We start from the raw sequence: 22,965 nt of genomic DNA, 5'->3' as shown, positions 1-22,965 counted from the left end.
TCAGGCCAGCTGGGAAGCAAGAGTGGGAAGTATAGGTGGAGAGAACTTATTTCCACCTGCAGTGCTTCTTGGTCCTTGAAGCTTCTGAAAGGATCATAAATTTAATATCATGGAAGAGTTAGATTGCATCAACCATCTCCACATGATAGGAACGTGTCCATTTTTGTCATTGTCCCCCCAGCTCACCTGCCATGTCCTCAGTTTCCTGTAAGCCAGGGATGGAGGGATGACTCTGGTCCATGAAGGCTGTGGTACCAGTAGGGGATGACCTGTGCTACCAGACACCTTCCAGGCAGAACCAGGGGCTCCTGCAGCACAGGGGAGGCAGTCTGAGAACAGACCATTCACTCTCTGACAGCAGGAATGTTGCAGTCAACAGCAGCTTTGTGGGTATTGCCTTGGGAGCTGCACTGTGACCTTGATGTGAGCAAGAGAGGAAGGCTCTAAAAATCAGCACAGGTTCTGGGTGCACTGGGTAACTGATGCCAGTCTGGTGCTTCTGCCCTTAGTTTGTAATTTTAAGTCAGGGTGTTGTTAAGTTCACCTGTGTTTTGAGTATTGCAGTTCCTATTGCTCATGGGTTTGCTTTCCTCTCGATGAGGGGGCAGAGGGATGCACTTTTTGTCAGTACAGTTTTATTAGGCTTGCATTGTTTGGTGTGTACTCTGATATGGTGGTGTGTGTGGTAGGTAAGTCTTTGCTTTTATGAGCCTTGCCTTTATGTAAACAATACACCCCAGAATGCAAAAAAAGGCTGTCCATGTGTTTGGTTTTTTAAAATTTGTAATTGTTCTATTTGTATATTGCAAACTTCTTCTGGTTTGTGTAAATGTGAGTTCCTGGAAGGAGAGTCTTCAAATGCTGTGTTTGCAAGGCAGTTGTGATTCTTAATGTGTTCTGTAATTTTTTTAATATTGAAATCCACAGGGTGGGTGTGTATTTATTACTTAATAGAGCTTAAAGCTCTTGCTGAGCTAAACACAAGATGAAATTGTATCCCTTACAGTTGTGAGGCTTACATTGTAAATTTTTTTTAAATTGTTGAATTAATGCAGAAGAATTGCTCTGGCATAATCTCATCAAGAGTAATTTAATATAAATTGATCAAGTTTAGGCTATTTAGTCTTATTGGAGATGTGTTGTTTATGCATTTGTAGTGCATCAGTTGTTTTGAAGAAGAGCACCTCAAGTTGGTGTAAAGCTGAATGCTCAGCTGTAGTTAGTGCATTTGTGTAAACTCATAAATGGCAGGTTCAAGCAGAGTTTCACCTTGTCTTCCTTAACTTGACTGTTTATCTCAAACAGTGACCTGGATCTTGATTCTCTATAAACTGTAGATCAGTCAAAGATTTTTAAGCTGATCTTTCCTGCTGATTTCTAAGGACTTAATGTACTAATACAGAACATCACCACGGAAATCCTTTGTTCTCTGACCCTACAGTTTGAGGGTGAGCTTACATTTGGAGCTGTGTTCAGCAGCAACAGTACCTTGACCATCACTTTGTTTTTATTTTTAATTATTTCCTCTTGTTTTCCTCCATCCTGGTCTTGCTTTTTCCGGTTTTATGGTAAGATAAAGATGTTTTAGTTTTTATAAGGATTTCTGGGTGCAGTATTCCTGTGTTCTGTTTGTCTTCCTTGAGCAGCCTGTGGAGTATTTTTGATGAACACAAAGTCATCTTTTGTTATCTTGTCCAACCCAAACTTGGTTTATCCTTTATTTTATTTTTCCTGGAAAGAAATATGTGGACAGTCGGTGGCTGAGAATAATTATGAAATATTTAACTTCTTCTTTGTAAGAGAAGACATTATCATCTAAGAGGTGAAACTTGCTGGCTTGCTGAAGGTATTGAGGTCAAGGTGAGAGTCCATATATTAATTCAGACTATATTAATGTCAGATCCATGATTCTGTGCAAGACAGGAGTCCATCTACTGATGAGTTAGAGGGAAATGGAAAATTGTATCGTGGGCTTTGCCGGCAGTATTTCTGTGCACATGAGGCCAAACCAAATTTCTTCTGAGATCTGTGAGCTGGGTTTTTCCATGCTGCAGACTGGATGTGGGCACTGTAGGGTTGTTTTAGACCAAACCGTTTCAACTTGCACTGAAATCTTTGCAGAAGAATGTGCTTATGTAACAACCCTTCTTTCTAGTTACAGACTGCAGCATTCTTAGGAACTGGGAACCCAGCAGAGAAAAAAATCATCTGTGGTAGAATTAGGTGCTGAAGTTCAGGGAGTTTTGAATTTAAAAAACAAACAAACAAACAAAAAAACCAAACCTGAAAAACGTAAAAAGAACAGACTGTATTTGATTACCAGGCTATAAACCCTAGCATGCAGTGCATAAACATGGAGGAAAATTTTCTAACAGGCTGGTGCTATTGTGTGAAAGTGGATTTGAGCCAAATTCCCAGATTTGAAACCCCATGAACTTCAGTAGGCCCAGGCCAATCCTTGGCTTAGGTTCATCTCAAAACATTGCAAGCACAGAACACAAGTTTGAGCATTCTCAGTAGGAATTGGAGACTCAAAAGGGGAAGGTTTGTGCATAATCCAGTCACTGTTTGCACAGGGAGGGGACACATCAGTGCCAACGTGAACATTTGCCCCTTGATCATCATGAGAATGTTTTTAGAGCATCTTTGAAAAACACCCTGCAGGAAATGTTTCTGGCATGTGTCCTCAGTACTTGAATCTGTTATCTCTTTCCTGGTAAGAGCTTTATGTGGCTTCTCTAATTCTACCCAAATAATGGACTTGCCCATTGTTCTCAGCTCCGTGTGCCTGTGTGCCAGCCCTTTCCTGTCACAGCAGCTGACATCAGGTTCCTGGATCACAATCCTGCTTGGAGAACAACTGGTTTATTACAGTCCCATCCAGAATTGCAATACTGCCTTCTGGATGGGGATTGTAGTGAGGAGATTTCAACAAATTACCAATTATACCCAGACTAACCAAAGAGATTTATGTGCCCATTTTAATCAGCATTGTGCTCATTTGTTTGCTTTCTCCTTCTCAGCAGAGCAAACCCTGGTTTCCTCTGAGTTGTGCAGCTGCTGTAAAGGGCAATAAGACAGCAGTGTCAGTCACAGCAGTGCTCCTGCACTTGCTGCATCCCAGGGTTGTGTCTGGAGCTGGAGAGGGGAAAAGTTTAACATGAAAATGAGCTACATGCAATTAACAGTTTATGGGGAAGCTCATAAAGGATCCAGCTGGTGGTGGCACTGGGCTGTTAAATGGCTTTTCTGAAGAAACTAGAATGAGAAATTTTTTAAAAATACACACATGCGTTGTTCAGTTAGCAGAAGTTGTCAGAGCATCCTGGAATACTCCTTATTAATAAGAATATAATTTCCAAGTTCAGCTTCACATATGCTTTTTGTTTGTCCCGTGGAGAAACCTAAATGAGCATTTACCACAAAGGATGTTGGAACAGAGATAGGAATACTTTATGATTCTGTGACAGAGCTATCATCAGGACATGCCAGCTGAGCTGCCAGTGTGACTAAGGTGCAATTTATGTCAGTTTTCTTGATTTAGTCTATTAATCTGCAATTAATTATAATTCTTTATATTGATATTTAGCTGTGATTAATCTATAATTCTTCCTCTTTTTAATACAATTTGATCATAAGATTCAAATGACAGATGAGACACAAACTGCTTGTTCTATTTCAGAATCTCTAGTATATTGTTAGAGCTCTACAAGGTTGACATATGCATGCTGGACTGTTGAAACAAGCTGCAGAGAGAGCTTTGTCTTAATATCAGTACAGCAAACATTTCTCTGACTCACATACCCCCTGCAGTGATTTTGTAAGTCAGGGCAAAATTTAGAACTCTATTTGTTATCTGGTACATATTTGAAAGACATTGCCAAACAAAAAGCTAAATTTAAAAACTCTGGCTTTTGTTGTTGGGGGTTCCAGACATGCCAAAGGAACATGTGTCAGCAATTTTAGGCTTAGTGGCCACGTAATTGTGAAATATCCTTTTTTTTTTTTTTTTTTTTTGCTATAGATGTTTTTGTATGACGAAACCAGAGAAATTTCTATTAGCTGTTTGAGTTACATTCACTGTCAGTGCTTTTTGATTAATATTGGTGTCTCTTCAAGAATTTGTATTGGAATGAAAAAAGAAAGTGCACAGAAGACAACTTTTCTTTGCATGTATGACAAATTTATTTTGCCCTAAGAGAATGTTGCTTGTTGTGGTTTGATTTGACTGGCCTGTTGACATGGACAGCCATCGGATCCTGCACATATATTCTGTCTTTATGTGCTTTATTGTATAATGCCTTCATTTGTGAATGAGTTTGCCTCCTGCCTGATGGTATTTTATTTCTCTAAATTGTCTGATTAGTTGGTGAGATGAGAAAACAGACTGTAACTGTGGCTATAGAAAATGTGACAGACTGTCCAATGCTGGGGAGGGAAGTATGTTAGAGTTTCAGCGTCCTGCATCGTGGGGTCAGCACAGCTGAGCTGGGAAATTGGTGTGATTTCTTCCCAGCTCAGACCTGAATCACAGACCAGGATTAATATATAGCTCAGTGCTTTGAATTGAAGCACATTTAGGAGTTGTCCCCCAGGCTTGCTGACTTGTTAACCATCTGAGATAATACCTTGGAGGTAACCCCAAGTAAGGTCTGACCTTCTGTTGGCAGGGGTGGCTTTCCTCCAGAAGGAGTTACCTGGAGAATACCTTAATACTGAAGTACTGCTGCCTAGTTCCTTATCTTAAAACTATCATGTAATGATGCCCTTCCTATTCATGGATGGAAGTAAATATTTAGAGGTAGAGTAATTCTGAATTTAGTGTTTGACAGTAAGTTTGCTTCAGAACTTCATTTTTGGACAGAGACTTTTAGGTCAGTCTGGTGAGGGAGACTTTGTATTCTCATGTTTTCTTCAATTGAGTACAGAGTAGGTGCCTTACATGGTGTAAACCTGGCTACTTACACCACAGTGAAGACTTAGGGTCATATAGTTTCAGTTACTGAAAGATACCCACCTTAGTGGGTTTGTTTGTGGCCATGTGTTGTCAGCACTGGTGGCTGTCATCTAATGCCTGGCAGCTGTTCCACTGCATTTCTCTGGCCCACTGTCACTTCTGTGGCTGCATCCAGCCCTTGAGCCTTGTGGACTGGTCCAGTGATTCATTTCTAGTCTGTGCTAGGTTTTGTAGTCCTCTCTTAGCACTCGAGCTGTAGAAGTGAAAATCCATTCTGTTAGTTCTTTGGTGATAAACAAATCCCTGATCTGAACCTCTCTGTAGTAATCAATCTTCTGTTTTAAATGAAAAAATTATTCAGTTAACCCCTTCATACCTTTGCATGCATTCCCTCCCTCCTGTCCTCTCTTGAGCTGACTTGGGGGCTGTCATCCCTGTGCCAAGCTGTGCCTGTGGTGTGTGATTCTGAGGGTTGTAGGGAGCAGGATCTGGCCCTGGACCTTGCACAGGCTTGTGTTGCTGTGTAGTGAATTAGATCATCTCACTGATCTAATTAAAATAAACTTTAGAAATGCTCTTGGCATGTCAGTTTTTAACAACTTAAAAAGGGCTCCAGCACAAGGACTGTTGTGACAAATCCTGTATCTCATCATCAAGGAGAAAAGTTTGGTCTTTTGTGCATCTCACCATCCTGACAGCTGTGACTGAGGTGGTGCTGTGGTGAGAGTGTTCTGGACAGGCACAAGCACAGGGAAAGAGGAGCAGCTGCCAGGGGACTGATAAATGTTGCTTTATCCACAGTTCTGGTAAAGAGTGGAGCAAGCAGATCAAGTCAAAAGCTATGCCTGCTGTCATTGCCTTGCTTGCCTCCAGACATTTGACTCTGCCCTGGAAGCTGGTCTCGGGCCAGCTGAGAAAAGAGCCATCACTCCTGTGGCTCAGAGTCAGCTTTGCTGAAATCTTTAGTTAAACCAGCACATAACTGATCCTCCCCTGTGAGACCAGGATCAAGATTTTTTTGTTGGTATTTTTTTCCCCTAACTGGGCTAATGATATTCAGCTCATGAATTTCTTGTTATCTTAGTTTCTAGTAAATGGAATTAAATTTCTGTACTGAACACCAGTTGCTCTCCCTGGCATTTCTAGGACGAATCCTGGACTTGAAGACAGGGACAGTAAAGAAAGAAGGCCAGCAGTCCTCCATGAGAATGTGCATGGGATCCAGGCGCTCCTTCATTTGCAGGATGAGGTATGCATTTACCCTGTGTTCCAGCAGGGTTCCAGTCCTGTCTCACCTTAGACTTCAGACATTTTGTTGCACTAATTTGGCCTTGATTACAAACTAAAGCTGTAATGACACACTGCCATGAAGTATTTCTAGAATAATTGCTTTAGTAAGTGAAACTGATACTAGTCTTCCTCAAGGACAACAAGAGCAAAAAAGCACCTCATTTCTGTTGTAGTTACTCTCATGAGTGTGGAGTGTAGCTTCCTTTTTCCAGAGAACAGCTTCACCCCTGGAATTTCAGCTGTTCTTTTCTAGTAAAGTTACTCAAATCAATACCCTGGGAACAAAGCTTTCGCAAGTGTTATGAGCACCCAGCTCTGTGTATTTTTTCAGCAAACCAAGAATATTAAAAGAATCTTAAAGATAAACAAGAATTCAGTTGCAAACCTGCCAGCTATGTAGGAATTAGCCTAAGCCTGGTATGAATTAACCAGATGTCAGCTGGCTGATGCTAGATAAATGAGTAATTGTTAGAGGGTTTTTGATTTGCAATTTTCCAACTTCTCCTGCGTTGTTTGGGCTTCTTTAAAGTGATTTGTCTGCCCAGTGCTTTTTTTGGGGGGCTTGTGAGCACTTCTCTTCTTTTAGTGCTAACAGGCTAAAATGCCTGTTGCTATTGCAATAAATTTTTGTCTGTGGTTAGGAGGGGAAAGTACATAATTGTAGCTGCAGGCTATGTGCAGTATAAATGGTGATAACAGCACTGCAAAATTCATTACAGAATGAAACACACAAAGCACAGTATTTGACACATTAAACTACAGATACCTGTACTTTGGTCATGTGGTGGATTTTTTCCAGTCCTGTGAGGGTGCTGAATGTATGGCTCTTGGGTGCCTTTGTAAAGTGCTTATAGACTTTATACCTGCAAGATCAGGCTTCAGAGCTACAGAACCTTTTTCCCTCTTAACTGGGAGGAGAGAAATACAGCCCAGCAGAGCAGCACTGAGAGCACTGCTTTTTCTTCCTCCCAAGATGTACATCATGTTAGGAGGACTTGTTTGTGCAAAGAAAACCAGGCCTAGTGTCCTGTTTGCAGTTGTTCCTCAGCTTTCAAAACAGTTCAGATTGCAGTCATTTCCTAACACCCTGATTCTGTGAACTCCAGTGCATGAGAGTGATTTTACTCATGCCCCTAACCCCACTGTTTTTGTATTTCTAAATCTTATTTTAGTTGTTCACTTCTTCTTCTTGGCAGTGACTGATAAGAAAAAAAATTAAAGGAATAAAAAGAAAACCTTCTGGGAAGAATGGGCCTCAGATAATGTGAACCTTCCTTGTGGTTTCTTCTTTCATTGTTGTTATTATTTTTCCATTAAAAATGAACTGCTTTTACCCTTCAAACTATTTCCTCAACTTCAGATGGATTGTTGAAATTTTACAGTTAGGCATACATATAAATATCACAAAATACACATGAACAAGTGTTAAGCAAAGTTACTTGACAGTGTAAATAGTTTGATCTTGCAAACATTACCTTAATGTCTGCAGACATTGTAGCTGGTGTATGGCAGTGGAATTTTTCTGTCCAGGGAAGCTACAGGAACACTGAGATTGATTTGTGTGGCTATTTGGGGGTCTGACATATTTTTCTCTAGTTTTCACCCCTGTTTTATGGCTTTTTGAAGCGTGCCTATTCTTTAGCCACCCTTGGGATATCAATTTCGAACAGTCTTTATACTGGGGGAGTGTGAAAGGGAATCTTTTTCTAGTCTCTTTCATTTTTCTAAAATAAAGAAGATTTTTATAGCACATCTAAGAAGCTCAGCCTGTGGAAGCAGCATGTCCTACATAAACATGAATATGCAACTTTTTGCCAGGAACAAGTATCTATTATTGTCTTCTTATATATGTAGTAAGGATTTCAAAATGTCTTTTTATTATGTGTGTTTATATTCATTTTTGAGCCCTTTAAAATATTAATTTACTTTTAGGTGTGGAAATGCTCCTCTGGATCATTTACCTCTGAACAGAATAACCACCATGAGAAAAAGATACAGGTACTATTACTTCATTTACCACAAAGCTGCTCTTGGTACCCTAAGCCCTCTCATTTGCACTCCTGCCCACTCCAGGGGTGTTACCTACACACACTGGTCCTTTTGCAAACAAAATCTGTTGCATGTGTCACTCAGATTCTCTGTCTTACACCAGCTCCAGCTCTGAATCAATTTTCAATATCTTTCTCAGAGAAATATTACAGAAAACAGGTACAGCTTGAACACAGCATAACAGAGCTGGCAGTACAGAACCCTAGGTTGATTCTTGGGTGTTTCCAGCATAACTTACAAATACTGGTAAATCATTAGTAGCCATAGTTTGAAAGCATAAAGCTGTTCTGCATGTCAGTGTGATGTTTTTGTGTTTCTTGTTCATTCAGGAATGGCCTGGGCCCAGTGAAAGAAGGTGAAGCACAGTATGCTGTTGTCCATTGCACTGGCTATATCAAGGCTTGGCCACCAGCAGGTTTGTATCCCTTGTGGAAGACTGTGTGCACCAAACTGTCCTTAGACAGCTGAAAACCTGGCTCAGGTTTCCTTGCTGCTAGAAAAACAGGGAGAGTTTTAGTGGGGTAACTGATCAGAGCTCACCTTGAGAAGCTTTTGATAAGAAGAAATCAGCTGTTGTACTCAGGGCATCCCCATTTTCCATGTGACACCCTTTTCAATTTCGTTGCCACAGAGGACCTGTAGAAATTGGCAGTAATGCAGGATTCCACAAACTGGGGCCAAAGGTTTTCAATTTATGTTGATAAATCAATATAAAAATGGTCTTATTTTGAGAAGGTGGACACAAAGGATTGTGTACCTTTAGAAAACAGCAGTTAATGCTTTTATACTTAAGTACTGAATTGCAAGCACCTATGTATGAAAATGTGTAATTTCACTTAGACACATGGAAGTTCTCAGTAATGGTGTTACTTGAGAATGTTCAGTATTTGTGATAAATTCTGTTTTGAGACTATTTTTCTGGGAATCAAGTCTTGGCATACCACTTTGATCTACGGAGAAAAACATTTACCTGCTGGAACTCAATATTACCTATGGGAATATTTACCTTTGAAAAATGCCAAGAGGAGACAGTGGAGCTCAGCCAGACCTCATGATGAGTGGGGTTACCCGACCTTGGCGTTTGCAGGAGTTGAAGAGGTTGTTTGCGATGTGACAGCGCCTGCTGGCATGAATCAAAGGATCAAACCAGGAGCTGTCCTGCCCTTTTGTGGGTGTACACCACGGCCATAAATCACATTGATCCAGGGATTATGAGTCCTAAGAGGTGGTTTGTACCAAATGTGTGCAGTGGTGTGCAGACAGCAGTGTGCAGATGTGAACTTCTTGTTGGTTTTTTGCTGAAATGCGGTTTTGGAAGCAGAGGAAAACTGCCCCTCTTGTTGTTAGTAGGGTTTAATAGGAGTCAAGATGCTCCAATTTTGCTTCTCTCTCAAAAGTATGAGAGCACAGTGTCTGGAGAGTGCTCTGAAAATTGATTTTTTTTCTGTTTTGTTTTCTTCTACAAAAAGATTTACTTTTCTCTTGGTAATTCCAAATGCAATTGAATTCGACCTTGATGTACAGGGTGTCTCCTCAAGAAGGTGTAGGTCAAATAAGATTTTGTTTAGCCTGAATGGGAATCTTGCCTCATGTTATGGGATGTTTAAAGAGATCTGACTCTTCAGGGTTGTATGTTGTTGATACAGAACTACAGATGCATGAACTCATGTCAGCACTAGGTCCTGATGTTGGCAGCGTGTGCCCTTCAGCCACCAGTTCTGCAGCTTGGGAGTAAAAGGATCTTCTGGGTCTTGAGTGCCCAGTGGCCAGATACCAATCACATTGCAAATCCCAGTTGGCATTAGTGAGGTCTTTCCTCCAGCTCAACTCTTCCAAAACCTTGCTGCTTATTACTTCATGAGAAGTTTTTATTTCACTGAAGGTCAGATGGGAGTTTTCATGCCCAGTGCCTCTGTGTCTTTCCAGTGTTGTGGTGTGTTTCCAGAAGGAGGTTGTGTCCTGTCATCCTGGACTTTGCAAAGACAATCCAGGCCACCTCTACTTTTCATTCTCAGAGTGCCTTCTCTTTAAACTTGTGGCTTTTCTCTGCCACAAGAAGTTCATGTTTTCACTTGACTTCTCAAAATGTAGGTCACTGGCACAACACATTCTTATTTCAGATGAGGTTGTAGTGATGGATAGCACAAACACTATTTCCTGTCTTGCCTGGCACTGTAGGATACAGCATCCTTCTCTTTTCTGTGGTGCATCCTGCAGGCATCCTAAGACATCTGATATAAATTTATATGTCTTCCAGGTTGCCTTTTTCTCACTTGTCAGCTGCAAATCTTGCTTTGAATTGTGTGATGTTTCAATTAGTAATATCAAGTTCCATCCTATTTCTGTTGGTTTAACTTATGACTGTTACTGTTCCCCAAGTGCATGCTTATGCATTTAGTAATGTTGGATTTCATCCCATTTCTATTACTCCACTCCTCAAAATCACATGGTGCTCCTTATGATATCCCAGTGCTCCTCCATAATCTTAATGCCTCCAAACTAATCCTAAGGGATGTTTTTGATTTTGACAGCCTTATGTAGAATTTCATTGGTCTTTTATGTTACCATCCAAATTGTTACTTCTATTAGTCATGTCTGGGTGCCTTTTCCAGGGCACACAGAATTGAATCAGGGCCTTTTTCATGAATGTTTATTTGCCTTCCAGTCTTCCCCACTTTGTGTTGGTGATTGTCATATATCCACTGACTTTCAAAGCTGATGAAAATATCCATGGGCTGAATTGTTCCCCTATATGTTTGAGTAAATAAGTGACAACATCACTGCATTTGTTCTCATTTCCAGTGGTAATCCAACTATAATCTGCAAAGCAAATGAAATAACTACAGCAGCAATGGAATTTGCCAAGGCTTCTCTACCCTGTAATACAGTTGCTTTGTTGAAATCAGCAAGCCCTGCATGGTCTCTGGATTCTTGGGAATAAATGGGCTTGTGCTAAATCACAGCTGTTTAAAAATTCAGTGATCAAAAAGATAATTTTCACTTATTTTTCAGTTGCCCAGTGGACACTGGTATAGACTCCAGATCCTTTTCTTTCAAAGCATGCAGTGTGGCATGTGCATTATATAGCTGATATACAATATGAAGTGCACTTTCACAAGCTAAAGAAGCACTATTATCAAATGCCTTTAATCTGTACTTAGTTTTATTTGTTTAGCACTTGGTATTTTCTCTTTCTGGGTTGAATTGCATTGTCTCTGGCCAGTGTTCAGGTTTTTTAGTTCCACACTGAATAAATCAGTGTTGATACAGAAGCATCAAGAGAAGAACTGCTTTGTGATCATTATTAGTGGGATAGACTATTTGACCGTGCTTCTGCAGGGAGAAGTCTGTGCAAATCTGGAGTAATCTGAGTACTTCAAACAGGTGAAAATGAATAAGCTACAGACAGCTGGTGGTGTAATTTAAGGGCTGGGTTTGTTGTGCTATGGCTCAGGTCTGTGTTCAACATGAAAACACTGGCACATCCAGCCTGCCTTTGTGGTTTTTCTCACTTGTGTGGAGCAGCAAGGCTCATGTACTGGCAGACTGTCTTCAGCCCCTTCTTCACTGAGAAAGGGGAGGGGAAACAGAGGCAGCATCCTGCCTCAGCCTCCATTAGGGCTGTGTGTTAATGGTCTGTTCATTTTTCTCCATTGCACCTAAAAGACAGGTAAAAATAAGAGCAAGTGCAAAACCAGGCATGTGGTACCTACACACTTGTATCCCCATGGGTTATATGCTGGCCTCAAGAAATGAGATGTAAACTTGGTGTGGAAGTCAAAGGAGAAAGGAGTCAGATGTCTCAGATGGATGTTCCAGCCAGTCATGGTGTATGTTTGGTTAAATAATGAGAGTGTGGGGTTGGGTTCTTTTGAATGTGGTAAAAGGACCCCTTGTTTGAGGCTGGCTGAGCAGCAATCCCAGCCTTTGTCCCTCTGTTCCCAGAGAAGCAGCTCAGATGGAACTTGTGATGCTCAGCCTAGACAGTGCTTCAAGTTCATAGCCAGTCATAAAACTGAGATGTGCTGACCTTCTCCTGGGTTTTTTTCCTGTTTTCAACTTAAGGAAGATTTTATTTTCTTCTCTTTTTTTTCCCCTCTGTATACCTCATTCTTGGAAGGAAATGAGTCTTCTGTGGTCCATATGATATTTTCTTAATAGGTTTGTTTTGCTTTCTTTTCATGGCATAAGATTTGGTAGAGAGGGAAGATAAAGTCACAGAATAATGTTAAATTCAGATAATGTTGAAATCTTTTTTTTCCTCTTTAGTTAAAAAAGAAACATTTTAGTCTTCCAAGTCAGACTTACGGTAACATCTTAACCACAGCATGCCAAAGCTGTTAGGTTATTTTAAAGTTTTGGCCAGAATCTGGACGTTTGTGCAAAGTACTCCCTCTTCCAATACAAAACAAAATAATTGGTTGAATATTCCTTGCAGTGCTGTCATTTTTAAGGCTTTATTTTTTTAAAGAGTAGTTAATTTAGTTTTTATTGGGATTTTTCACAAGATTTTTATCCTTAGTATGCTATCCACAGCCTTTTTTGTGAAAGCCTTTTTCCATTGTTTTCTATGAGAGATAAAGTCACACAGTGTAGTTCCTTCCCTGGCAAGTAACCATCAGAACTGCATCTAATGAAGACAGTCATTATCAGGGGAGTGCTAGTGACCACTGGACACTTAAATTCCATCTTTTTAAAGAATTATAAATAATTTATTTCTTAGTGTAGTGAAATAAAACCATAAATCCACCAATGCTGTTCTGTGTCTCGCAGATGTGGGGCAGAAGGGTAGAGAAAGGAAGCAGAAAATGAATATACAGAAGAAAGCAGAAAATGCTTTTCTGTTGTTAGAGCGAACTGGAAGCTCATTGGGAAAACTAAAAAGTTCCTTATGTCCACACCAACACATGCTGTTGCCCTCTGGGAAACTGTTTGCTGGTATAGAGGACACTTGGAAATTTAATATAACCTCTGATGGCACAGCATTCTATTTGTGATGCTCACTTGGAGCTTAGCTGTGCCAGTTGTTGATGTGAACTCAGGCAAGCACAGCACTGTATTTATTGTTTGAGAGGGGTGTATATTTGGTGTTGAGAAATAAACCCTCTCCCAGGGTTGCACATAAAGAATGTGAATAACTGAAGGATGTTTATTTTGTTGATGCCCCCTAAAGGTCAGTTTCGTGGCTGCTTTCCTCCAAGCTCTTACAACATTTTTTAGAGATAATGAGGGTACTTGGTGGTGCTAAGGAGCAATATTGCATTGTGTTAAGAGCTGGACAGAATGGTAAAAGTGCAGTGCACATCTTTATTTACCTGTCCATACTGGAGTGTGTTCAATAGGAAATGTGCTAAAGCAAAAGTAAATCTCATCTACAAATAAAGACACCCAGAGTTGAATCTTTGAAAATATCAGCTGAAGAATAAAGAAAAGAATTTCTTTTTGTGGAATGCTGCCAGTAATAGCACCTACATTGCAGAGAAGCAGAAAATATTTTTGCCATATTTTTTCTCTAGGCACCTTGAGAAGGGGTTGACAGTCCACTGGGTCATGTATTGATTAATTCCAGACAGATTGATTTTTATTCATAGAGTGCCTTGTGGCATAACCCAACTAAGACATTTTCCATTTTGCTATACAGACCAAATGTAATCCATCTTGGGCAAAAGGGGAAAAAAAAGGATGAAAACTAGAGCAACAGCCTCCCTTTGTCAACAGAGTGACATCAGTAATAATGTTTCTTAGCTAGGTTTAATTTTGGAGGTTGTTTATGTTACTTTGATTTTATTTGAGCAGTAGCAAGCATGGACCAAGTTCCTAAAAAGGAAATCACTGTTGAAAGCTACAGAGAAAAAAAAGATTATGCAAAGTGGAAGCTGTCCAGCTGTATCTTTGCTGTCCTTTGCAATACTCTCTGCCACTGAGGAAATGATTGGAAAAAGCTTTTGAGGTCAAGGGAATATAATGTGTCCTTCTTAAATGAAAAACACCATTTGAAAGGGATCTTTTGGTTAAGGTTATCCAACTGGAATGCTTAGAGTTATGTCCTTAAAACAGCAGTTGTAAGATGAGATAATAATGCTCCTCCTTTGTAAAGTTCCCCCTGATAAAATTCTAGTTATCAGTAGGGGGCTGAAAATAATGTTGTGCACCCCAGATTGTGAAATTATTGCAGAACAAGTTTCAGTATATTATACAAAAACATGGGGGTGTTTTCCTTCATACTTGGTGTATTTTATTCTATTGTATAGTTCAGTGAAGACAAAAAAATACCTGGAAAATGCTGTTTGGAAGCTGATTGTCAGATAAGATTCAACTGTTTGGATACAAAATAACATCCTCAGAGATCACTCCAGTTCATTCAGCAGCATTTTTAGTCATTTTTCAGAGGTGTCATTTACGAAAGTGGTGTGCTGTCATCCTCTGGACTGTCCAAAGATTGGCTTACACTGGGGATTATAAATTTCAAAAATAAAATTGTTTCAGAAATGGTAGCTGCTTTGCAGTTAAGTTTGTTAATGCTTTGAAGTGCTTCTTAAATGATTCACTGCCTGTTATGACTGAATTCCTTGAAAAGCCTTGTGAAAGAGTTTACAGATCACTTAAAATAGGTCAGTGGTGTCACTCCTGGAAGACGTTTTTTAAGTGTTTAATACGGACTTGTTATCTCAGTGCTGGAGTTGGGAAATAGCCTTAGCTCAAGGCCTAGCCAGCAAGCAATAAACAGTGCTAATCTGAATGTTCCTATTTGTGAAACACTGAGATGGAAAATAGTACACATGTATGTTTTGAAGCTATTCCTGTGTTTATAGTAGTTATTCCTGTTACACAGCTGGAAGGAGCAGTGTTAGCAAAGCATCCGCATTTTTTTCAGTCTTTCAACGTAACGACGCAGGTTTAGTCCATTATAGACAAAAGTAAAACCAGCTGTTCAATATGAGCACAGAAGTAGTGATTAATTTAGGCTGTGCCTTGTTTTCAAGGCTCATTATAAAACATTATTCACAAAGAAAACTGGACATAGTGTGCCTTCACTGACCATGTTAAGTGACCCCATTCTTCCAGAACGTGCTGGTGGAGCAACACTCATGGAAATGTTACTGTCTATCTCAGTGTATAATGGAATTCTAGTGTCTGCTTTGTCCTCAGCAGCCAAAATTGCTGCTGTGGGTACTGTGTATGCATGTGTGGTATGTAGCATTGAGCACAACTGAGAAGCATCATCTGATCTGAACCCAGAAGCAATGACTGAATCATAGAGAAGAAGATGAACTTATTTTGTAAGATTTAGAGCATCTATGAAAGTACAGAGCCAGGACAGCAGCATCTCTCTTTATCCCAATTTCCTAATTATAACAGTATTTGTTATTGTTTACTCCAGGAATGACTATACCAGAAGAAGATGCTGATGTGGGACAAGGTAGTAAATACTGCCTCGTGGCAATAGGAAGGCTTCAGGTAAAGCCAGTCTTTCCATATACAAACTATTTCTGAAAGCATGATCATTGTTCTACTGTGGTTGTAAAAGATTTGCACACAGTTTTGCTACTAGACTCTAACTTTTAACATGCCTCCAGTTTATAAAGCACCTTGATGTCTGTGCAGTCAGTGACTTGTCTAGAACCTGCCAGCAGCAAAATGAGACTGTGATTTTGGTGCTGGATATGTGTACTTAATCCAGTAACAGCAGCAGAGATGCTCCTGAAGATGAGTGTGCACAGACCTGCCATTCTTCAGGGTGTGTGGGGCTGGGGTGTTGGGGGTAGTGGGAAACGTGGCAGTGCAGGTGCTGCAGGTGGTGGGTTAAAGTGACCCCCAGGGCCAGGGATATGCTCCCTGCCATTTTTCCAGTCATTCACTCTCTGACTAATCAACTACTTGAAAAACTGTGATTGCAGGAGTTATTCTGAAAATGGTAAAGATAAAGCAGTCAAGAGGCACTCCAGAAATCATAGCTTTATTCTCAGCGTGTATTTTGTTATGCATTCAGATGAGATGTGAGCTGAAGGAACTGGGAAAATAAAATTTTCCTTCCTTTTTGTGCAGAGGGTTGCAGTTATTGTAGTGCATTTCCTCCTTTGTGCATTGCTGAGCAGAGTTCTGAGCTAAAGCAGCCATGGTGAATCTCCTTCCCCACAGCAGGGAGGACAGTTTTTATCTTCCTGGTCTGGGAATTCTGCCATGGGTGATCATGTTTGAGCCTCTTGCAGGATCCCCTGCACTCGCTACCATCTGCTAGGGGAGGATCACTCCTCCTGACCAGGTGGAATGACCCTTCAACAGGGGCCAGAGCCATCTTACCTGAGGTGCACAGCCTGCAGGTGTTAGCACATCTGCAGAGTGGCTCTCCATGGCCATGGCAGAGCTACACAAGTACTGCAGGATGGGTTTCAGGTTAATCATGCTTTTGTAATCAAGAGTAATATATTCCACTAATGGAAAGAAGGAAGTTATGGGGGTTCATGTGTTACATCTTCCAAAGAAAAATGATTTCCAAGTAATGTCAAAACATCTGTTACGTTAGAGGAGCCATTGTGGTATGTGAGGGCGGGCAGGAGGAAGCTCTGTGGTGGGTTAAATCAGAAAGGAGTCAGGGTGCACAAATTAGAAACTCTTGTTCTCTAAGAGCAAGCTGAAATCTTGCATACAGTTAACTAACTAATCAGCTCTGAGTTAGCCAAAAAATGAGATTTTGCTCATTTTGCATTGTTTGCAGAGATAGCTCTGGAAGTTGTAAAAATAATCAGTGGTCTCCTTTACAACTCCAGTGGGAAAGAATGGATATGAAGTGGCCTGACAGCACAGATTTCAGGCAGAGAGCTGAAAACACACGCCTCTCTGGTGAGATTTGAGGAGTATTTAGAGAGCTGTGTTTTTTATTATGAGCAGCCACTTGCTGGTCTAATATCCCCTACCTCAGCCTCTTTAGGACTTGGTTCAGGTTCTGTAGGTGTCTCAGGTGAGGTTCATGTCACCTAAACAGGAGTGTTTAGTCTGAGCAGTTCTGTTGCTTAGATAATGGGTTGGTTTCCTGTCCTAAGATGAGTGGACTGCATTTCCTCTGCAAGTCATTCGTTCTTGGTTGACAGAGATAGGAACCATGATGCCTGATGTGCTGCAAAGTGAGATGAATCCAGCTGGACTTTCCTCCTCAGTACATCCCCCCTTCCTGGGAACCTCTGGTGTGTTTGTTTCTCTGCTGTGCTGTTAAGCCATGGGGTGAGATATTTGCCCTGCAAACTGGACTAAAGCTGTTCTCTGATTTATCTGTGCTGCTGTTTTATTTTACTTCCTTCAGCTGCTAGCAGTCTGCCAGCAGATTGTGTCCTTTAGCTGTGGGACAGACGTGGCTCTAGGTGACTGCTGTGCCTCTCTTGGCCCTAGGTGACCAGCTCTCCTGTGTGCATGGACATGAACGGCATGTCGGTCCCCACGGAGTTCCTGTCCCGGCACAACTCCGACGGAGTCATCACCTTTGTGGACCCAAGGTGCATCAGTGTCATTGGCTACCAGCCCCAGGTCTGTGGCCACTGGGAATGTGGAGAATGGGTGGAGCTAATGCAGAAAATGCCATTTGGAAGCATGAAGTGTTTGTAGCTGATAATTCATACATCGGGCACCGAATGCTGGTCGTTTTTCTTTGCTGTCCATGCCTCTGTGTGGGGTATCTGTTTATACCTTTAGATCTGATTAAAATTCTAACAGCAGGGTGCTCTCAACCTTGCACAGCTTTCCAATGAAGACATTTCTGTGATAGGAAGTTAACAGTGCTTGGAGAGAGTTTTAGTCTTGTAGACCTTTGATTCTGCCAATCTCTTGAACAGTAAGCAAACATAATTTACAGCATCTATTTTCCTTTAGGCTACATCTGCTCCTCTGAACAGGAGGCTAGTACAGAACTGAGTAGAATAGTAAATGAACCACAGCTCTCCCTCAGATAATTCCCAGCAGTTGCAATTTAGAGGCAAAAGTAGTTTCTTGTTCATTTGCTTATTAATTTTTTTTATTTTAAATTGCTTTATAATAAGTGTTTTTACAAAAATTAGTGCCATAAAATGAGCTGTAGTAGCAGATGTCAGTCTTCTCCAGACACCATTTCAAAGGTATTAGAGAATAACTTGAACTTTTATGTAAAAACATGGGGCATGATGCCTATAAACCTTGTTTGTGTGGTTCATCCCTGATTAACTGAGTAGTTTTGTTAAATGGGATAGATCTTGTGTTTGTAAAAATTACTTGTAGGTGTACACGTGGATTTGTGTTGTAGTTTGGGTTTTTTACATAGCTTTATGTTTTATTCTAGGATCTTCTGGGGAAAGATATTTTAGAATTCTGTCATCCTGAAGACCAAAGCCATTTGCGAGAGAGTTTCCAGCAGGTGCTGTGTCCTCCTTTTGTTCCACACTTTATTATTTTGTTATTATTTTCTCCACAGAATAGTTTTTATTTGTTTTTATGCCGGAGAAGAAGTGGCAAGATACAAAACAATTTGTTGGTCAGTTATCAGTTGGTTAAGCTGCATAATTAATGGTAGGATGGGTTGGCAATATTTTCAGAAATAAATCTTATATATTTGGTTTTTTGCTGCACAGAGCAAACTTTTGGAGATGCCTGTGTTGATCCCACTATGTTAAGTGGTAACCAAAATAATTGACCCTCCAAGATGGCTGTTGATTTGGAAGTAGTTACATCCCTCTGTGATGCTGGATTGTTTGTAACTGAGTTCTCTGCTAGCATAGATGGTTTGCTTTTTCATGTACCTTAATGGAGTTACACCACTTTACATCAACATGTTAAGTGATGTAAAGTGGCCCTTTTTCTCTGTTAGAAATTGAAATGTAGAGGGAAGTAACAAAAGAAATACAACATCCAGGAGGAGTTACTGTTCTTGATGCATTTTTACCATGGGATATTTACATCAGCTGAATCAGTGACATTTATTCCATTGCAGAGCTTGCTGTTTCAGCTTGGTCTGGGACATTCATTAGCAGGGCTTTCCCCAAGCTGTCTCCTTATTGCTGGGCTTTTCATTGCCTTTCCTGCTGCACAGAACACCCAGCACAGGATGTTTAACCTATTGCTGAGGCTCAGTTGATCTAAGTGGTTCCAGATTTTCTAACAACAGCCAATAGCTCAACCAAGTTGTGTTGATCCATCTTGCGTTGGATGCTGAGATGTATTTTCAGCTGGGAAATGTGGATATGAAGTGACTTCTAAGTAATTTGTATAGCCAACTGTTTGTTCAGGCATGGCATGCACAGACAGAGCCTCTGGGGGAAAAACAACTAAATCACAATCTGTGTCCCTAGAACAGATTGTGAAACTGAGGTTATGGTCTCTGCAGAAGCGTTGGAGATGGTGTAAGATATTCGTCCTCCTGAGCTGTTTCTCACCATCCCCCCTTCAGCAGGGTCTTATCAGCCCCATGGCCAAGTGTGCCTCCAGTTCCCTTGCACACACTGAGTGCAAACAGCACCTTTTTAAATCCAAGGTGTTGATTCACAGGTTGTGAAGAGTTCAGTGCTTTAGACAAGTCACCAGGCCCAGAGCATCTCCTCTGCCCCAGCTTGGCTGGGGATGGGATGCTGCAGCTGAATCCTCCTGACAGGGGTCTGACCAAGAGTCAGCTCTTCTCTCCTGCCTGCCCTCCTCCCCACCTTCCTGCTGCCTTGATGCTGGCATTGCTGGGAGGGCTGAGGCCCTAATTCCTTTTGCAAGGAACTTCCAGCTTTGGGCTGGTTCAGCTCCCTGATGGCATCAGCGGCGCAGGAGCAGTGAGAACACATATGCTGTTTTTCAGTGGTGCCCAAATGATTGATTCCACTCATCTGTCCAAGGGACAGTGACAGAGAGCTGCTGGATAATGGCCTGTCAAACATGCTCTGCAGGGAATCCATGCAGTGACTGCCTGGGTCTCAGCAGGGCTGGCTAGTGAACATTGCAGTTAATGACCTGGTCCTCCCTGTGTTCACTGTGAGGGAGATCAGGCTGTGGCAGGCTGCCAGTGTGTCCCTGAACTCGGCTGCTGGGCACTCCACTGTCACCACTCACTGCTAGGCATGTGCAGAAGTGATTTGCTAGATCAGGGACCTGCATGGTTTGCTTAAGGTCATACAGAAAGACAGCAGGAAAAAATGCAATTAGAAGTGAAAGTTCCTGCTCACTCAATCTAAGTCAAATCTATGAAAATAGTGTTGTTTCCTTAGCAGGCAATGCCTTCTTGGGTGTATTTTTGTTCAGTACAGTAGCAGTGTGATTGGGGCTGTTATTCCCATCATGCAGTAAAAGACTGAAGTAAACAGTTAAGCTTTCTACCAGGTGGTTTTTATTTCCAAAGAATATAAGAAAGTAAAGTTTAATCATTAGCTTTGAAATTTTTTGTGCTGGTTTGTTTGTGTGCTCTGTCTTAAGACAGTTCAGGATTTTCCCATCAGCAATCTCTCTGCTTTATATATTATTACAGAATTACTACTTGCTTAATCAGGGTTTCAGGGTAATAGATCATTGCAGTTTATTATTGTTAGTTTGGACTTAGAAATCTCTTAATTAAAAAGGTAACTGTGATTTCAAATAAACTCTTTTTTCTTTTCTTTTCTTCCTAAAACCTGAAAACTTGACACTTCTTATTTGCTGACAGTATCAGAACCAGGCTGATGCGTAACAGAGGAGGGAGGCAGGGTGGGTTTTGCAATTTTTGGTCAATTGCCAGTATCTATCTCAGAGCTTTATTTCCTTGGGAAGATAAATTCATTCATCAGGGTGGGAAAAATCAGACCAGAGTAAGATAGTCTCAAGGCTAAGACAAACAAATACAGGTTAATATCAAAGGGTCCAGTATACCAGTTGGATACCCAGTAGAATACTGTTCAGATTGCACACTCTACACCAGCTCTGTGGTTTCTGCCCTGGGTGTGGTAGTAGAAAATTGCTGATAAAAGAATGTTGCTCAGTGAGCTCAGAAAAACCCTGTAAAAGCATTAAAAAACCCCCAACAAAACCAACCAAAAGTCATTTACTTCAATATGATTTTGAACTTTCCTGGGCTTTGCTAAAGCTTGTCGTATCTTCTATTTGCATTGTCCTCTATTTGCATTCTTTCCATGTAGTCCCATATCCAGTTGATTAATTTGCAGTGCAAACCTCTGAAAAAAGCAGGATTGGAACATTTTTCTTAATCTAATTGCTTGTCAATGAAGACAGAGGGTAAATAGTGGGACTTCTACTTTTAGAGAATGCAGGCTGCAGATAGCTAATAAAAGGTAAATTCCAGATGTTGATGATTAAGAATCCACAAGATGTGGCATTTATTTGCAGTAGACCTTCCCTTTCCTTCCTTGAGGCAACTCTGAGATAGCCTGGTGGAAAAGCTGTAAAATAAACAGAGATAGGCCAGGTAAGTGCCAGCTGAATGGCTTAAAACCATGAAAGTTTTCTTCTGGCTTAACCCCAGATTGTTGGCTAACTTGTGAAATCCAGTTGCAGGGCCAATGTGAGAAGATTGCTTTGAATGTACTTTAGTTGGCTGCTTTTTTTAATCCTCACTTGGTGCCCTACTGTTGACTTGAACACAACTTCAGTTACCAAACCCAGACATCAGAATTCTTGGTTACAAACACATAGCCTCTGCAAGCAAGGAATTTATACTGTTAAAGTGGACAGTGGCTTATCAATGTTCTCTCCATTCAAACACTGGCACACTCTTTTAAGCCAGCAGCAAATGATTCTTGTTAGCAATTTGCTATCCTAGAGAGTCTTTTAATGTTTGGAGTGGGGGGGAACTAACCCCTGGTGGTTTCTAGAAAAGCAAAAAATGAACACCACTGTGTTTAAGCAATGTCCTAAATTTTGCAGCTGATATATCACATATATTGTATAGCTGGGTATCCAGGCAGTAAAGCAGTCAATCTCAAAATGGTTTTTCTTGCAGGCTTTTGTTTAGCTGCAGTGATTGGTTTATGGTTTACAGACAAACATTTAAAAGATCCTCATTTTGGTTTCTGTGAATCTCTCAATAAGTGTTTCACATTAAAACATTCTTAAAGTTTCTGTGCTGGGATAACAGCACAACCTGATGATTGTCCTGAGTCTGTATTCTTTTTTATAAGCAGGCTGGAAATTAGCATTTTATGTTGCAGAGCATGAGGATTTCATCCTGAAGTAGATAGCTGTAAACATGGATAGGATTTTGCGTATTCTCTCCAAATTAAAAATTCCTCTGCTGTCCCCGTAGCTTTCTGGAATTCAAGTTCAAAATGCACCAGTTGCTGCTGTTGACTGTTCATTTGCACAGCAGATAGCAATCTCCTGTTATTAACCTTTCCAAATGGCTTTGCAGGTGGTGAAGCTGAAAGGTCAAGTCCTGTCTGTGATGTATCGGTTCCGCACCAAGAACCGGGAGTGGATGCTGATCAGAACCAGCAGCTTCACGTTTCAGAACCCTTATTCTGATGAGATTGAATACATCATCTGCACCAACACTAATGTCAAGTATGTGCCTTTCTGTGCTCCCCTCTGCAGTTTTGAGGGAATTGTAGCCATTCTTTTTTGCTGTAAAGCCCATCCCAATTTTTTAAGCAGATACTTTTTGTTTCTCTCTGACAGTGCAGGCTGTAACAGGGTTTTGCTGCCTCAGGAGATCTCCCAGTGTAGCTGTTTCTCTGTGTCATTAT

At 40.9% G+C, this 22,965-nt stretch overlaps 1 protein-coding gene across 3 annotated transcripts in view; it reads left to right on the top strand.

Moving 5' to 3' along the window:
* The window catches only part of ARNT2 (aryl hydrocarbon receptor nuclear translocator 2), a 101,003-nt gene that overhangs the window by 53,660 nt on the left and 24,378 nt on the right, over positions 1 to 22,965 (top strand). For all 3 annotated transcript variants that reach the window (XM_059858507.1, XM_059858508.1, XM_059858506.1), the window contains 7 exons: positions 6,104 to 6,206; positions 8,180 to 8,245; positions 8,626 to 8,711; positions 15,678 to 15,754; positions 17,681 to 17,815; positions 18,600 to 18,674; positions 22,632 to 22,783. In XM_059858507.1, the coding sequence (XP_059714490.1) occupies positions 6,104 to 6,206; positions 8,180 to 8,245; positions 8,626 to 8,711; positions 15,678 to 15,754; positions 17,681 to 17,815; positions 18,600 to 18,674; positions 22,632 to 22,783 (694 nt within the window). The remainder of the gene's footprint in view (positions 1 to 6,103; positions 6,207 to 8,179; positions 8,246 to 8,625; positions 8,712 to 15,677; positions 15,755 to 17,680; positions 17,816 to 18,599; positions 18,675 to 22,631; positions 22,784 to 22,965) is intronic.

Source organism: Haemorhous mexicanus, chromosome 13 (genome assembly GCF_027477595.1).
Source record: "Haemorhous mexicanus isolate bHaeMex1 chromosome 13, bHaeMex1.pri, whole genome shotgun sequence".
NCBI lineage: Eukaryota > Metazoa > Chordata > Aves > Passeriformes > Fringillidae > Haemorhous > Haemorhous mexicanus.
Note: the sequence above shows the minus strand (reverse complement) of the source record. Positions and strands in the feature narration are given on the sequence as shown.